Raw genomic sequence first — 16,169 nt, 5'->3', positions numbered from 1 at the left:
TGGACTAAATGAAGAACAGATAATGGAAATATAATATGTTTCTTTTGTTTGTTTGTTTGTTTGTTTGTTTTTTCAACAATGGCACATAATGCTCAAAGGAAATGTGTGTTTAACGTGTGGCAGTTTTAGAAAATATTAAAGTTTATTTAAATTAGTTTTTTTATTTTGTTTTGAAGCAGATACAATGTAAAAATAATTAAAAACAACTTGATGTTCAATATAAATGTTTGCTATAATTATCAAAAGTTCAGTTGTCCGTGTTTGCATGACGTTGGTGAGTGTAGAACATAATGCATTGTAACTTAAAATGAAGAGTTAGTGTTTCCTCGCAAAAGCTGTTCGTGTGTGTGTGTGTGTGTGTGTGTGTGTGTGTGTGTGTGTGTGTGTGTGTGTGTGTGTGTGTGTGTGTGTGTGTGTGTGTGTGTGTGTGTGTGTGTGTGTGTGAATGACAAAAACACATTTTCGTGCAGATACTCTAAGACGCGCAGATACCGCATCTCAGTAGCCGACTAATAGAAACTGGGTTTCCTCTCTTTCTCCACTAGAGGTCCCCATTTCACTTAGAAATGAAATGACGCCGAAACGTCACTTTTAAATGGAAATGTTTTAGTAACTCCCGTTCTATCAATCTGCGCATAACGTTCTGTGTTATGTATAAACAAACTACTTTTACATAAAAGTCACGAAATGTGATACAACCTTTGACGTACATGCAGCTCTTTCTATCTCTCCCTCTCTTTCTCGCACACGCAGGCGTTGGATTTGAGTATTACTGTTCAGGCATTATGCGAGACAGCCAGGCTTCCGGAAGAGCAACTGGTGTAACTTTAATGGACAAGGAGGAAGAGACGTTTGTTTAGGTTTAGCCTCGGGAACACATCTACTTTTCCCTTATCCCGGAGTAGGATTTCTCTCTCTCTCTCTTTTTTTAATCGTTAAAAATGCCTTTGTTTTCCCAAAACCCCTTCGACCAAGATGTCGGTGAGTGTAGCGATTGTTTTGGGGGCCTTTTAGTTTTAACCCGAGTCAGTGCTGCTGTCGGGAACTGAAGCTAATGCTAACTTAGCAGCTGCACTTCGATGTGGAGTTATTTAAGCGCTGAAAGCTTCTGTAATGTCAACAGTTACAAGTATGGACATATATATTAACTTATAACACACAGACTGATAAGCTGTCAACAGCTTGTTCAGCGGTGTCGAGGACTGTTTGGTAACCAAACCTCGAGTCTGACCAGAAGCTTGAATTATCAGTAACACACTTGTTCCCAAAACACCACAGTAGGCGGTAGTAGGAGTTTGTTTCTTTCTTTTTTGATTTGTGGAGCTTTTGTAGAACATGTTGTGGTTCAAAATACCATGTGGAAATAATGTTGATCATGTCAAAATTATATATTATAGTTTACAATTAACAGAAATACATAAAAATAATTAAAAGAGTAGTATAATCTGAGATGTGTTGTTCAAGAACGTTTGTTTATTTAAGCAGTTTTAAAACTTAAGGTTTATGTGTGATGGTGGATAATTTGAAAGGCCACGAACATTGGTCAACATGGCAATGTTTTGTTTTAATAATTTGCTTGATATATAAAAAAACAAATCTCAAACATTTGTCATATTTTTAAGTGTAATAATGGGTCAAAATGTCAATCTAAAGGGGTCAATTTGGACCTACATTGACAGATTCGGCAGTACAAACCACATTTGACTCAAACAAAAAATATGTAACTCTAAGTCCCACATGATCCAAGTCATCAACTTCTTAGCGTTCGTTTTCATACAATAGTATGCTATGCAGTTACACTCTATAGTGAAGTGGGAAAAGCCTCCTCCTGTCAGGATTAGTTAAGCTTCAGCGCCTGGGCCTTCCTTAAAGAGAACGTTTGGCACTCCCACAGCCTCCGCATGATGAATGATGTCAACGGTTTATGTCCATTGAATACCATTGTTTTTCTCTTTCTTGCCAACAGTAGATTTAAAATGACATAACTTTTTTTTAATTGATACATGAGCTTATTTTGCATACACCTTTGCTACGATTTTGAAAAATTTGCCTGTTTTTTTTTTTTTTCCCCTTTTTCTTTTTGACATTTGAAAACAAAATTTGTACTCAGGTAACTGGTTTCACAGGTCAATCCATGTTTTTGGGCATTTATTCAAACGCAAAGATGTTGATGAAACTCCTGACATTTCAGCGCGTCTTAATATGCGTTTTTTGCAAGTGGACAAAAGTTATAATGCATAGCACGCCTCTTTCACCTCAAATTATCTGTTGTTTAATGATAATTCTCTGGCCACTGGAGATAAAATTTTCACGATGCCCATGTAAATTTCATTCAAAACATCCTCGTTCTCCTGCTGTGTCTGCCGGTGCAACACGCCAAGTTCTTGTATGACCAACAATGGCGCAGTGTGTGAACTGAGGAGTCATGAGTGTCGTGACAAATGTTCATTCGGGGAATTTTCTGGCCCTCGTATTACTCAGAAGAGTTCAGTTTGACAGAAAATCTACCTCCATCATAACAACTGAGGTAGTTTAAAAAAAAAAAATTAACTTGGAAATCCAACATGATTACTGATTGACTCATTTTCACTAGCTGTAATGGACATTTACATTTGAGTGACATTTGTGGTTTTACTTTGACAGGGAGAAATGGCAACTTCCTGTATTGGAACACTGTAAATTATGAAATTTTGTTGAATTTTATGATTCATCAGCTACAGTTAGGGCCAGAAATATTTGGACAGTGACACAGGTTTTGTTATTTTAGCTGTTGACAAAAATATGTTCAGAAATACAATTTATATATAGTATGGGCTGAAAGTGCACACTCCCAGCTGCAATATGAGAGTTTCCACATCCAAATCGGAGAAAGGGTTCAGGAATTATAGCTCTGTAATGCAGAGCCTCCTCTTTTTCAAGGGACCAAAAGTAATTGGACAATGGACTCCAAAGGCTGCAAGTAACTCAAAAGGCCTTTCCCTCGTTAACCTGTAATCAAGTAAGTAGTTAAAAGGTCTGGGGTTGTTTCCAGGTGTGTGGTTTTGCATTTGGAAGCTGTTGCTGTGACCAGACAACATGCGGTCAAAGGAGCTCTCAATTGACGTGAAGCAGAACATCCTGAGGCTGAAAAAAATGAAAAAATCCATCAGAGAGATAGCAGACATGCTTGGAGTAGCAAAATCAACAGTCTGGTACATTCTGAGGAAAAAGGAATTGACTGGTGAGCTTGGGAACTCAAAAAGGCCTGGGCGTCCACTGAAGACAACGGTGGTGGATTATCACCGCATACTTTCTTTGGTGAAGAAGAACCCGTTCACAACATCAACTGAGGTCCAGAACACTCTCAGGGAAGTAGGTGTATCTGTCTCTAAGTCAACAGTAAAGAGAAGACTCCATGAAAGCAAATACAAAGGGTTCACATGTAGATGCAAACCATTCATCAATTCCAAAAATAGCCAGGCCAGAGTTAAATTTGCCCAAAAACACCTCAAGAAGCCAGCCCAGTTCTGGAAAAGTATTCTATGGACAGATGAGACAAAGATCAACCTGTACCAGAATGATGGGAAGAAAAAAGTTTGGAGAAGAAAGGGAACGGCACATGATCCAAGGCACACCACATCCTCTGTAAAACATGGTGGAGGCAACGTGATGGCATGGGCATGCATGGCTTTCAATGGCACTGGGTGACTTGTGTTTATTGATGACATAACAGCAGACAAGAGTAGCCGGATGAATTCTGAAGTGTACCGGGATATTCTGTCAGCCCAGATTCAGCCAAATGCTGCAAAGTTGATCGGACGGCGCTTCACAGTACAGATGGATAATGACCCCAAGCATACAGCCAAAGCTACCCAGGAGTTCATGAGAGCAAAAAGGTGGAATATTCTGCAATGGCCAAGTCAATCACCAGATCTTAACCCAATTGAGCATGCATTTCACTTGCTCAAATCCAGACTTCAGACGGAAAGACCACTAACAAGCAAGACCTGAAGGCTGCGGCTGTAAAGGCCTGGCAAAGCATTAAGAAGGAGGAAACCCAGCGTTTGGTGATGTCCATGGGTTCCAGACTTAAGGCAGTGATTGCCTCCAAAGGATTCGCAACAAAATATTGAGAAAAACTTTTTTGTTTGGGTTATGTTTATATGTCCAATTACTTTTGAGCTCCTAAAATGTGGAGTGTTTGTAAACAAATGTACAATTCCTACATTTTCTATCAGATATTTTTGTTCAACCCTTTAAATTAAACGTTACAATCTGCACTTGAATTTTGTTGTAGCGGTTTCATTTCAAATCCAATGCGGTGGCATGCAGAGCCCAACTCACAAAAATTGTGTTACTGTCCAAATATTTCTGGCCCTAACTGTAAGACCTTATTCTGACTTAGGCTCCCAGGCCCTTGCGCAGCACGTGTTAACTCAAACCTTCAGCCGCGCCGGGCTCAACGCGCGCAATTTCAACACCACCTGTTGGGGCTGGCATGGAAAACAAGCCGCCATGATGCCAGTGAGCTTGTTGTCTCGCTTCACCATATGTGTTCATGTTTGCATATTTTCCAGAGAAGGCAACAAACGAAAACAACACAACAGACGACTGGGGGCTCATTATGGACATCTGTGACAAAATTGGAACGACGCCCAATGGGTAAGACGAAGAAGTTTTGTTTTTGACTTGGACACTAGAAGTAGTCTTAGATCAGATACCGTCTGTACCGCTGGTCTTCAGATACAGTGTCCTGTCCTGGTAATTGATTTGTTTTGTTTGTTTGTGGTACAGGCCAAAGGACAGCTTGAGATCCATAATGAAGAGAGTCAACCACAAAGTGCCCCATGTTGCCATGCAGGCTCTCAATGTGAGTTTCTCACAGCAATTTAAGAAGAAGAAATACGTAGTCCAATATATTTTAGATTCTCCTTACACACTATATCATCAGAAACAATGAGCTTGTTTAGCCTCAACTAGCGATCGTTGCATTTTTTGTGCTAAATTCTTTTTCATATTAATAGAAAAAAACACATTAATTATAAAATATTAAAATTTCATAAATATATTTTTAAAGTATTTTGAAAAATGTATTGCAGTTCATTAATTGAAAAAAGGGTAATGATTTTTTTAATATGTCTTAAACATTCTTTACTTTGATTCAACATTTTAATCAAATAATTGATTCGTAAATATATTACATTTCAGATACCAACTTTACTTAACATGTTTATTTAAAATAGTGAAGTCATCTTAGTAATATATATATATATAAATAAAGTGTATGAAACCTTTAGAGAAAATTTTACTTAACTTTTGTTTTCTTTAAGTAAAACAAACCACCTATTTTATTTCTGAGCCAGTTTTGAAAATGTTTTTTTAACAAGACGCAGAATAAAGATCTTTTCTTCAGCCGTATATTCAGAAAAAGGAACAAGTCATCTAACTTATTTTTTTTTTTACAAATATGTCTTAATTTACTTTCTGTTTTGCCTATAAAACCACACAGCCATCACATCGCCATTCTTCCAGATATTGTATCAAACCTAAACCGCTGTTATTTATACCTAATCACCTGATATTAACACACAATTCTGATTATTATATGCTTTTATCAGCTGCTGTAAAATGCCACCATCTCATGTTACAGCTGCTGGGTGCTTGCGTATCAAACTGCGGCAAAATATTCCATTTGGAAATCTGCTCGAGGGAGTTTTCTGCTGAAGTTCGCAGCGTGTTGAACAAGGTACGTGTCCTGCCAGAGGCATGTTTCCTTTCTCCATTTATGTTTGCTCATCTCCACTTTCTTATTCTGCGTGTGTAAGATGTATATCCACACCCTTCCTCTCTTCCCCCGGCATTTAATTAAGCTACTGGTTAAAATATTCCATTGGGAAATGGGACACTCCTTCAGTGCTCAATGATTTCTCGTAAACATGCAGCATAATGTCATTAAAGCAGTAGCATCTTTTTAATCAAAGTTTTTTAAGACTATATTAATAAGACAATATTTGAACACAGTTGATAAATTGAATTGCACTTAATAGTGTTTTTCATTGTGATGAATCATGCTAAATAAAAAATTTTTGCCTAAAAATGTTCCCTTTTCACATTTTTATACTTAAAGCTATTTCCAAATCCTATGCATTCAAACATTTAACATTTTGATTAGGGCTGAAATAGGGTTCAGCTGAAGCTGCAGTGATCTGTTTCAGACACGAGTGACATATTGTGTTTCCTGTAATATTCAGGCCCACCCTAAGGTGTGTGAAAAGCTAAAGGCGATGATGGTGGAGTGGGCAGAAGGCTTCCAGAAGGATCCCCAGCTCAGCCTGATTGGTGCCACCATTAAGACCCTGAAAGAGGAAGGGGTCAGCTTCCCAGCAGCCGCCTCACAGGTGGGTAGTAGAAAGTAAATGGCATCACTTTGTCATGGGGAGGGAGAGGGAGAGAGAGGATTCCTTGGATAGTCGTAAAACTATTCCATACAGCACTCAATTACTAAAATCTTCTTTTACAGCAGCCCTTGGGATGTGTCCAAACCAAATGTACATCCAGGAAGCAGATGCTGCATGCTGAGCTAGAAGAATATATGGAGAATTTAAACAGATCACTAGTCTGTTTCTCTGTAGCCTGGCCATTGCCTTCATATGCAGTTTTTCCCAATTCTCATCTCTCTTCAGCACTTCGTCGAGGATTTCTCCAGTTGAGATTGATTTCTCATTCGGTTTATGTTGGCTTCCAAATAGCAATCAATTAAAAAGTAAAAGCAGCATGTAAGACATTTTAAAATTTCTCGACGCACATTGTCTGCCTAAACAAAGTTTTGTTAAATTATGTTTAACCATTTAACACTGTGTTTTCTGGACAGATAATTTTGTGTTTCTCGCGCTCAACGAGTCGTCCACAAATGCTAAGCGCTATTAGCATAACATAGGGTGGCCAAGCATCCTCTTTCCTCATCTTGATTAATTTTGAGAAGGTGAGATTTTGAAAAAGACATTCTGCTAGGGTTTAACTTGTCCCACAATGCAAAGGAATCCTCCCTCTGGTAAAACGCTTGGCTTGCAGCGAACACCTGCTAGATGCGAACCCCTCTAGACTTTATTTGGAACCGCATGTTTTAGTGTCTGTGTGTTTGACACAGGATTTCAAATTTAGTTTAAAAAGGATTTCCTGTGGTTTCTACTCCGCCACACGATTCTTGTACAGTACGTTAAGTAAATGTATGAGTCACAGGTTGAAGTAGACTTTAATCTCCAGCTGTTGTAAAGTCTCTGACCTACAATTTTGTTTAATAGTCGGATCGAATTTCAGAAGGTGCTTTATTGCTGACATAATTTAAGGACTGTCTCACACTGATACAGAAGTATTCATATGAATGCACTTCGTTACATTGCAGCCACAAATGTCAGTGTAGGCTAGTGGGATTTTTTGTTTATTTGCAATGCATACAGTAACTGTAGAGTGAAAGGAAAAGGTTAATGTGTTACAAATAAATGGTGCAGGGCGGTTCGTATACTCAGTCAATGCTTTACTTTGTCAAATCTCCTTTTTTATTTTATGTTTGCCACACTTTTCAGCTTTTTGCAAAAAAAATAAAATCTTTGTAGCTTCTTTCTTAAAAAATTGATGATAAAAATTATCCCATTAAAAGCCGATATACCAAATAAAAAGACAAACACATTTTTTTTCTTACTGTCTGAGGTTAAATCAGCCCAAACTTATCCAAAATTAATAACATGATCAATAATGGTGATTAATTATATTGTGAATTGAAACAGTCTTCTTTAGTCAATTTCTATTGTTTTGTGAGGTGTGATGCTGGAAAAATGTGAAAACTTACCTGAAAAATGTGTAAATGTTCCCGTGGGGAACAGGGGCTTTTTCGAGATAACATAACATTGTTGTGCCTTTAAGTTTGAGTATTTTTACAGTGCAATTTGTCATGAGATCAATTTTCCAAGAGTGAATAGAAAAGTAGAACAAGATTAGATGACAACGCAGCTCTTTGTTAAAGTGTAAAAGCCATTTGGAGCGCTCAGTTAGCGCTCGGGGTGTGAGGAAGCCGCAGTGGAAGACAGGTGCCACACCAAGGCAGCAGGTCTGACATTTAATCTGTGAAAGCTCATGAGCAAACATCAGCAGGCTGCGTCGCTCAAGCTGCGCCAGTATTTACCTTTTGCCCATCATCCATTTCATCCATTCTGAACACAAGTCATTTTATTTAATTTTTTTTTAACAGTATGCCGGCATTCCTTTTTCTCTGAATTGAATTGCGTAACATTAAACCCGTTTGCTGTCATTTTGCCTGCTGGCCACACAGCGTGCGCGTCAATGTCTCTGGAAGTGACGCAGATTATGAGGTTGGAAGTAGAAATTTAGATTTTCATCAAATTACTAATTTCGTTTCCTTAATGATTTCTATTTATTGCCTCTCTGGCTGCTCGTTGGAGTGAACTCTTTCTGAGCAACATGTGGTACCCAGCATGAGCTGCAGGTGGCAGGAAACCAGTTTTTCCCCATTCAGCCTTTGTGCAACACTTTCTCCTTCCTCCCTCTTTTGTGTATTCACTCACACAGATGTGACCTTATGTTTCTATATTGACCACAGGGATCCAGCACAAAGGTCAGCACACCCGCAACGAGCAAAACACCAGACGACGACGATCTGGCCAAGGGTAAAGACGGACACTGCATATTTTTACACTTTGATGCATTATTCAGTAAAAGGCTGACTTTGTTGTTTTATAAATTACATTATAAGCCCTTCATCTCCTCTTTTGTTCCTCTAAATAAAATTTAAAAACCCAAAAAGTCCATTTAAAAACTGTTCTTTTATTCTTTTTTCTCTCGCAGCCATTGAGTTATCCTTACAGGAACAGAAGCAGCAAGCAGAAACGCGACCTCTGACCCTGACCTCTGACCCACCGACGAACACCAACGGTGGCGGAGGGCAGGAGATCCGAAAAGTGCGCGCGCTCTACGACTTCGAAGCAGCTGAAGACAACGAGCTCACCTTCAAAGCCGGAGAACTTATTATAGTTTTGGACGACAGGTAATCTTTTGTAACTCGCACATTTATGACTCATCGCTGCTGAATCTACTAAAGACCATTGGATGCAGATAAACTTATCTGATTGGATACGTTTAGGGAAATAATGTATTTTGGAGAAAAACGCTAATGATTATGTAGATTTAGAAGGCAAGGCGATGTTGTTACTTTAACAGAGCAGTCGCTGCAGAAACACAGTTGAAATATTTTAAACGACAATATAATCATTGAAATCAGATTTGAAGTTCTTTAGCATTTCAGCGATTGGTGCAACAAGCATTACAAAAATGGAAAATAAAACAGAACTTGTACATTATAAAGACTATTTGGAGGATATTACACAGGCGTCACCTCCTGTCTGTGTTTTGTTGCTCCTCCAAATGCTCTTCTTGTTGCATCACTCAGCCATGAAGGTCTTTTGAATCAATCTGCAATTCTTTTATTTTTTTTTTTTTTTTTTGCAGTGATCCAAATTGGTGGAAAGGAGAAAACCACAGAGGAGTCGGGCTTTTCCCCTCAAATTTTGTCACAACCAATTTGAATGCCGACCCAGAGCCAGGTCTGTTTTGTATTTACTTTCTCTGTAACAGTATAGCTACCGAACCGTAACACAAACACGCATAATCCTCCCATGTGCTTATATTTGCCCTTTCCTTTTTGTCTTTCTGCACCGCTACACAATTTACCCGAGAGCAGATACGCTCCGCTGTTTCTAATTGCTTTCATTTCCTGCACAGTGGCTTACGTCGAGAAGTCGGCCGCTCCGGAGGAGACGAGTCCGGAAATCAGAGCCGAGCCCGAGCCGGTCTACATCGACGAGGTAACTCGTCTTCTGATGAACATGGATTTATCAAACCACGCCGCCTCTTAACGAACCTGCCGTTTTCCCTGCGCAGGCGAAGATGGACAGAACGCTGGCGCTCCTGCAGAACGCGGATCCCGCAGATGCGACTCCTGACTCCGCAGAGCTGATCCAGCTGGAAGGCATGCATCTAAACGCTGCTGTAGATCGAAATCAACTGTTATTATCTAAACCGTTTTTTTTCTCTCTCTGTCTGACTGAACAGGTGCATGCGAACAGATGAACCCGCTGATTGACGAGAAGCTACAAGAGATCGACAGGTGTTGTTTTGTACAATTTTCGCAGTATATAAACGCTAGCGTTAACTTAAACGGTGTTGCGTAACGTCCCGTTCCGCGCCGCAGGCATCACTCTGAGCTGTCAGAACTCAACCTGAAAGTCATGGAGGCCTTGGAGCTTTACAACAAGCTCATGAACGAAGCCCCTTACTACGCCGCGTACTCCAAGATGCAGACGCAGTACGGCCCACCTGGCTCTTCTGTGCACATGCAGGTCAGAACAATTCAGTTCAATTCAATAAAACAAAATGTTTTGTCAAATTATATTGATGTTTTCAATCAATCTTTATTTATAAACTGTATGAACACCCGTGTAAAGTAAAATGACTCCTTTCAGAGGAAAAATCTGATGTAGAAATGTAATAGATATGACACAAAACCTCAATAAATTTACCACCATACATGCCAACACACCCACCTGGACACAATGAAAACTCTTATAGCGTAACAAGGAAGCATTATTTTCACTAAGGGAGGGAACACTGAAAAGTAAAATGTAAGAACTCTAAGATGAATGTTAATTGCAAAAAATAAAGTTATTTACCTGAAGATGTCTAAATAAATAAAAATTTTGAAAAAAAGAAATGAAATATGAGTAAACTGCACAATATGTAATCCTGATAGTATTCCTGAAATTTTAAATTGCATAGATCTGAAACATTTTCAGATTTTTTTTTTCAACCTTTACACATATCACATACTTGAAGTGCATTGACGATTTTTAACAATGGCATTTGACAAATTGTAGTGTCTGTTATCAGCTTTCACAACAGTTGACTACATGATGCGTTTATGATGTATTTTATGTTGTCATGATGTAATGTCCTGTACAAATATACCCGATTGATTCCTCCTACCCTCCACACAGTCCTCTGCAATTCTGACTGTAATACACTGGTAATTAAATAATTCATAGATAAAATAAAATTGGAAGATGGATAAAATTATGTAATTCCTTTGCAGCTTCATCTGAATCCACACTTTTAAAAAAAATGTAAATACAATGTTCATTAGTAGCTTGACATGAACTGGCAAAATTCACAAATCACTAAAGGAAACGGTTGCCTTTAAGCTATTTTAAATATGTATATTTTAAAATCAAGATGAGTATTTTTTTATAAGTTGATTTAAAACAAAACTATGAATTCAGATTGCTGGACAAACAAGAAGCAAAGCACTGCGGGCTCCATTTTCTCTGGCATGTACAGAATCGATAGGAAGCAGAGCCGTCATGCATAATTTAAGGCTGGAGCCGTTTCACAGTTCAGAAAGCTGAAGTATGAAGATCCGATGTTCAGACAGAGGTTTTGTTCTGGACAAATCTTCTGTGCTGCTTTTCTGTAACCCTGCAATAAAATCACAGAACTTAATACTCATATATTCTGCTGACTAATTCTGATTTATTAACTAAGAAAATCTTAAAATAAAGGCGTGAAGCGTTGACTGCGTTACATTTGGGTTCAGTTTCTACCCTTTGTCTTTACGTATCCTATTTTAGTTTTCCTGGGTAAGTTACAGTCAGCATTTTTTCCTCCTTTGAGAAGCTGGAGCAGTTTTACTCTTTTCAAGCAGTGACTTTTCTTCTTCTTCTCAGTAATGATTGATGCTGCCGACTCTCCCTGGTGATTTCAAAGTCTATCAATGTCACCGGTTAGGTCTACACTTGAGTGCTGCTCTTGCCATTCTTGGGACTTTTTTTTCTGCTTGTTGTTGTTTCAGAAGCCAATTTTTAAAAAAATGAAACATTCACCGTAACCTTTATAGCAGCAGTTTTTATTTGTGTTTTATTTCAGGGAAAATGAATGATTTCTGGTGGATTTTCAACAATCTTTAGTGGTTTTATTATTCCCGTTTGCTAGTTGTTGTGTTTTTTTTTTTCTTCTTTACACAATGATCTAGCTCACTTTGATTTTGTGAAAGAAAATTAGTTGGAAATGTTGAATGAAAATTGACTCATCAGGGTTAATAGATGAGGCATCAAATTTATAGTTTCACTTAGAAAACTATGAGGACATAATGGGGCCTTTATGCATAGAAAAAAGCAAACGAGAGGAGTAAATCTCTGGCAAAATATCTCTGAAAATTTCTAGAAAAACATTTTTGAGCTTGAAAAGTAGAAAATTTGTGTGTTTAAAAAAAAAAGTCTAAAATTGGTGTCAGAAATTTTGCAGGAAAAAAAACAGTTGGAAAACCTTTTCGTTATGCTATGCAGCTTTAGATTCACCTATTCAATGTTTGGATGCTACTTAACACCTGCTTCTTACTCATTTTCTTTGCTGTCTTCTTGAGGAAGTACATAATCTTAAAATAATAATTCATATTAAAACCTGTTCTTCATTTATTAGGCTTACCTCGGACCAGCTGGTGCCCCGTACCTGCCTCCCGGCGGTCCCCAGGTTCCTCCTGCGCAGCCTTACTCTCTGCCCAACGACCAACCTGGACCGCTGCATTCAATACCCCCCACCGTCACAGCGCCCCCTAACAGCCAGGTTGCTCAGCCTCCCTACATGAGGTAAATAATATTAATAATTAGACACAGGACTTATCAGAGGCTGTCAATATGGATTCTCTGCACTCCGATAAGATATCGGCGCCAAAACATTTTTATCCTTGGAGCCTTTTCACATTTTTCTACATCGGTAAACTTCAGTGTGTTTTATTGGAGTTTGTTTTGTCTTACTTGATGGGGGCAACACAAAGTAGTGTAAGGTAAGGGTGAATTCAGAATACCCTTGTTTAGTTCTGTTTATTCAAACTCTAGTTTGTTTGTCTGGAAAATTCAATAGTTTGGGGAGGTGTGAACGACTAAAAACAACACAAAAAAACAACCTTTGATCCACTCTGGTGCAGTTTGAATTCATTTTTGAATGCCAGATGGACCGGAGGCCACTAAAAAAGCAGAAAACAGAGGATACCACTCGGCATTCTGGGTGAATACAACCAAAGCAAACGTGAGAGTCTCGCGCTAACAGGAGAAATGACTCTTGGTCTGTTGCCGGAGACAAAAGTGAAATCCTGCAACCGCAAAATCTGACTCTACTTCATTTTAACTTACATTTTGTGAAGAAGAAAGTTGCAGTTGTGTCTTCTTCTGTGGTTCTTGGTGCAGCGCCACCACAGGCAAGGAGGGGAATCGTTTGGATCGTTTGGCACAGTGCAGTGTGAAAGAGAACCAAACCAGAAAATGTAACAAATGCTGGTATATTTATCCCCAGTCAAACTGGATCTACCGCAATGTCTGATGTGAAAACACCCAAAGAGAACAGTTAACACAGCATTTTGAAAGTAGGACCAAAGGTGCTCTTGAACAGAGCACCTCTCTCTATTTGTATCCCAGAACCTAATGAATCTTTTTGTTCAACATCTCAGTTTGACTCTATTAGTAAAAAATATGACGTGTGTGTTTCCTTCGCAGCAGTGGGATGAACTCCCAGTACATGACCCAAGCTCCCGGTGCTCCTTACCCGGGCCAGTTGGGCGTGGCCATGGATATGTCAGCCTATCACAACGCGGCTAACATGCCTCCCGTGTCTTACCCTGTGGCTGCTCCTCCTCATCAGGCCGGTCCTCCTCCTCAACAGCAGCAGCAGGCGGCAGCGTACTACCAGCAGCCTTTGCTGTAAGCCTCTGCACAGCCACGCAGACCTTCAGCTACACTCTTCTAATATTCCAGTTTTCGTTCAATCAGTTGAACTGTATATGTTTTTGTTTTTTGTTTCTGCTTTTCTTTGGCCTTACAATGTCGTTGTTGAGCGGGCGAGCACCCGAGTCAGGAGTCAGCTGCCGTCTGCCAGGCAGAACACAAAACACTGTTATTTATCTAACGTATTGATTATCGGCATTTCACCATTCATAGTTCAGCAAAAATACTACTTCCATACAGTGCTTTTTTCTACGCGAGCTTTGATGAACTCCCACTGAATGTAACGTTTGCCGCTGGAGACGAGGCGGTAAGACTTCAGACGAATGGGAGCGACGCTTACATTTTACCTTCACTGCCTCGCTTTGGAGCTCACACAGGGAGATCGGCGCAGCAGCTGCAGCCCTCCTGTCGGCAGTCTGCACAGATTAGGCTCTCGGCCTAATAAAAGAACACGCACCGGCAGGAATAAACCCATCCTCGCACTTCAGGCAACGCGCAAACAGAACACGAGCCTTGGCGATTGGCAGGGGGTAGAGAGGGCGGCGGTGCATTTCTTCGCCCCCGACGTGCGAGCCGCATGGCGGCACGCTGCAGCCGGAACGCTGCAGTCGGAACGCGTCTGGTACAGAAAGCGGCTGGCGAGGGTAAACAAAGCAGAAAACACCAGATGTACGTGGGCAGGGAGAACTGGGCTCTTCCTAAACAACAAAGCGATGCATAAAAACTGAAGCTGCATGTTTGGCTTAACGGGGGGAATTTCAGGTTTATTTGCAGGAGCCTTCCTATATGATTTGAGCTCCAATCCTGCTTTTATTTTGTTGTTTTTTAATTCCCGGAGTGAGGTTATGTGAAGGAAAATTAAGCTCAGTCTATCTCCTCTGAATTGATCTGAGGGACGCCAACTCTTCACCAGCATCCATGTTTTAAATGTCAGAAATGTTTTAGCATTACTGTAAACAAATCACCGCTTTCCCACAAACCCGCTGCCTAGCACTCTGCCGAGATATTTATGTGATATCCAGTTTTGTGCTTTTTCTTTCTCCCTTTGTGTGCATTTGAGGATTTCCGTGTCAGAAGGTCTTCATTATAAGTCTAGGCAGGGTCTTCAGAAGCTCGTCAAGTCATGGGGGGCACTGCTCGAATTTCTTAGTTCGTTAATTGTATAAAATGCTGCGTCATCTGAATGTTATTGCATTTCTCTTAGGAGTTTCTTCAGTGGAACTTTAGAGTCTGTTTATGCAAATGTACATGATTGAAATCTTTTAATTTCATAACATATTTCAAGATCAAATATGCACATGATTTAATGATATATATATATATATATGGCTCTTAAAAATGTGTAATTTGCATTGTTGAAACTAGTTTTTTTGGCTTCTGCTTTTTCTCTGTCTAGGTTTGCAGAGGTTTTCAGTAATATCTCAATGTGAGACACCATGCTTTAAACCTTCTGCTGTTTTTAGCGTTCATCAGATCTCCCACCCGTGTTGCAGTGACCCCTGCTGACCTCTGTCACATGTGGTTTTAGTAGAACTGTCCTATTTCTAGTTACAGCACCCTGCTGTTCTTGGAGTTGTACATTAAGTGTGAAAATTCCTGGATTTATTTTTCATGTTGATATTGCACCTTAGCTTTGTAAACGTTTATTTACCACCGAATGCCTTGATTTATTCGTTTTCTTCTTCTTCTTCTCTAGAAATCAAATAATGACAAACATGTTGGGTTAGCGACCTCTTTGGATTTGTATAATTCTGTACATTTGAAATATTCCAGAAAAGGTTTCTTTATCCGGGATTTTAAAACTGCTTTTGTAACAGAGCAAACTTATAAATATTCTTTAAAATAAAAGAAATTAATCTGTCCCTCCTCACTTTATTTATTTTTTTTGTCCTTAATATTTTTGATCTGCCCTGAAAGCATGATTGATTCATTAAAGCTGCCCTTCCTCTAACTGCTTACTGTACTTCAACAACAGGAGCAGCTGGAATGACGGCGCTGTGCAAATAAAATCTGCACAGGGGTAAATATTCAGATTGAGCATTTGCTGATCCAGACTGCGTGTGTGCAAGTGTGTGTGGATGCTTTCCCCAAATCTGGTGCAGGATTACAAAACAAACACACAGTGCAGCTGGGTATCAAGTCTGCTGAAGAAGACTGAGAACGGTTTATCATCTGTTTGTGTTGACGAGGCGCAAACGCCAGAACTTTCCACCGGGTTGACGTGATCTGAAGAGATTTAGGACCTAAAATAAACCGAGGAAGAGGCTAAACTGGGCCGCAGTTTGACTGTTATGGAGAAACTCTTTCAATTGTAACCATTGAGTCCAACAATGGAACCAAGTGGCGTATTTA

At 39.5% G+C, this 16,169-nt stretch overlaps 1 protein-coding gene across 1 annotated transcript; it reads left to right on the top strand.

The window, feature by feature from the left end:
• The first annotated feature begins 711 nt into the window (after window positions 1–711).
• stam2 (signal transducing adaptor molecule (SH3 domain and ITAM motif) 2) lies at window positions 712–15,687 on the top strand. The gene is made up of 14 exons (XM_055032187.1): window positions 712–981; window positions 4,557–4,641; window positions 4,774–4,849; window positions 5,630–5,725; window positions 6,231–6,377; window positions 8,594–8,660; window positions 8,839–9,037; window positions 9,499–9,593; window positions 9,772–9,854; window positions 9,931–10,018; window positions 10,102–10,156; window positions 10,241–10,388; window positions 12,520–12,686; window positions 13,590–15,687. Exons 1-14 carry the CDS (start codon window positions 942–944, stop codon window positions 13,795–13,797), a joined length of 1,554 nt encoding a protein of 517 aa, XP_054888162.1. The 5' UTR covers window positions 712–941; the 3' UTR covers window positions 13,798–15,687.
• The last annotated feature ends 482 nt before the right edge of the window (window positions 15,688–16,169 follow it).

This window comes from Poeciliopsis prolifica, unplaced genomic scaffold, assembly GCF_027474105.1.
Source record: "Poeciliopsis prolifica strain line A6 unplaced genomic scaffold, Auburn_PproV2 SCAFFOLD007, whole genome shotgun sequence".
Lineage (NCBI taxonomy): Eukaryota > Metazoa > Chordata > Actinopteri > Cyprinodontiformes > Poeciliidae > Poeciliopsis > Poeciliopsis prolifica.
The sequence above is the reverse complement of the archived record's forward strand: the minus strand, read 5'-3'. Positions and strand labels throughout refer to the sequence as shown.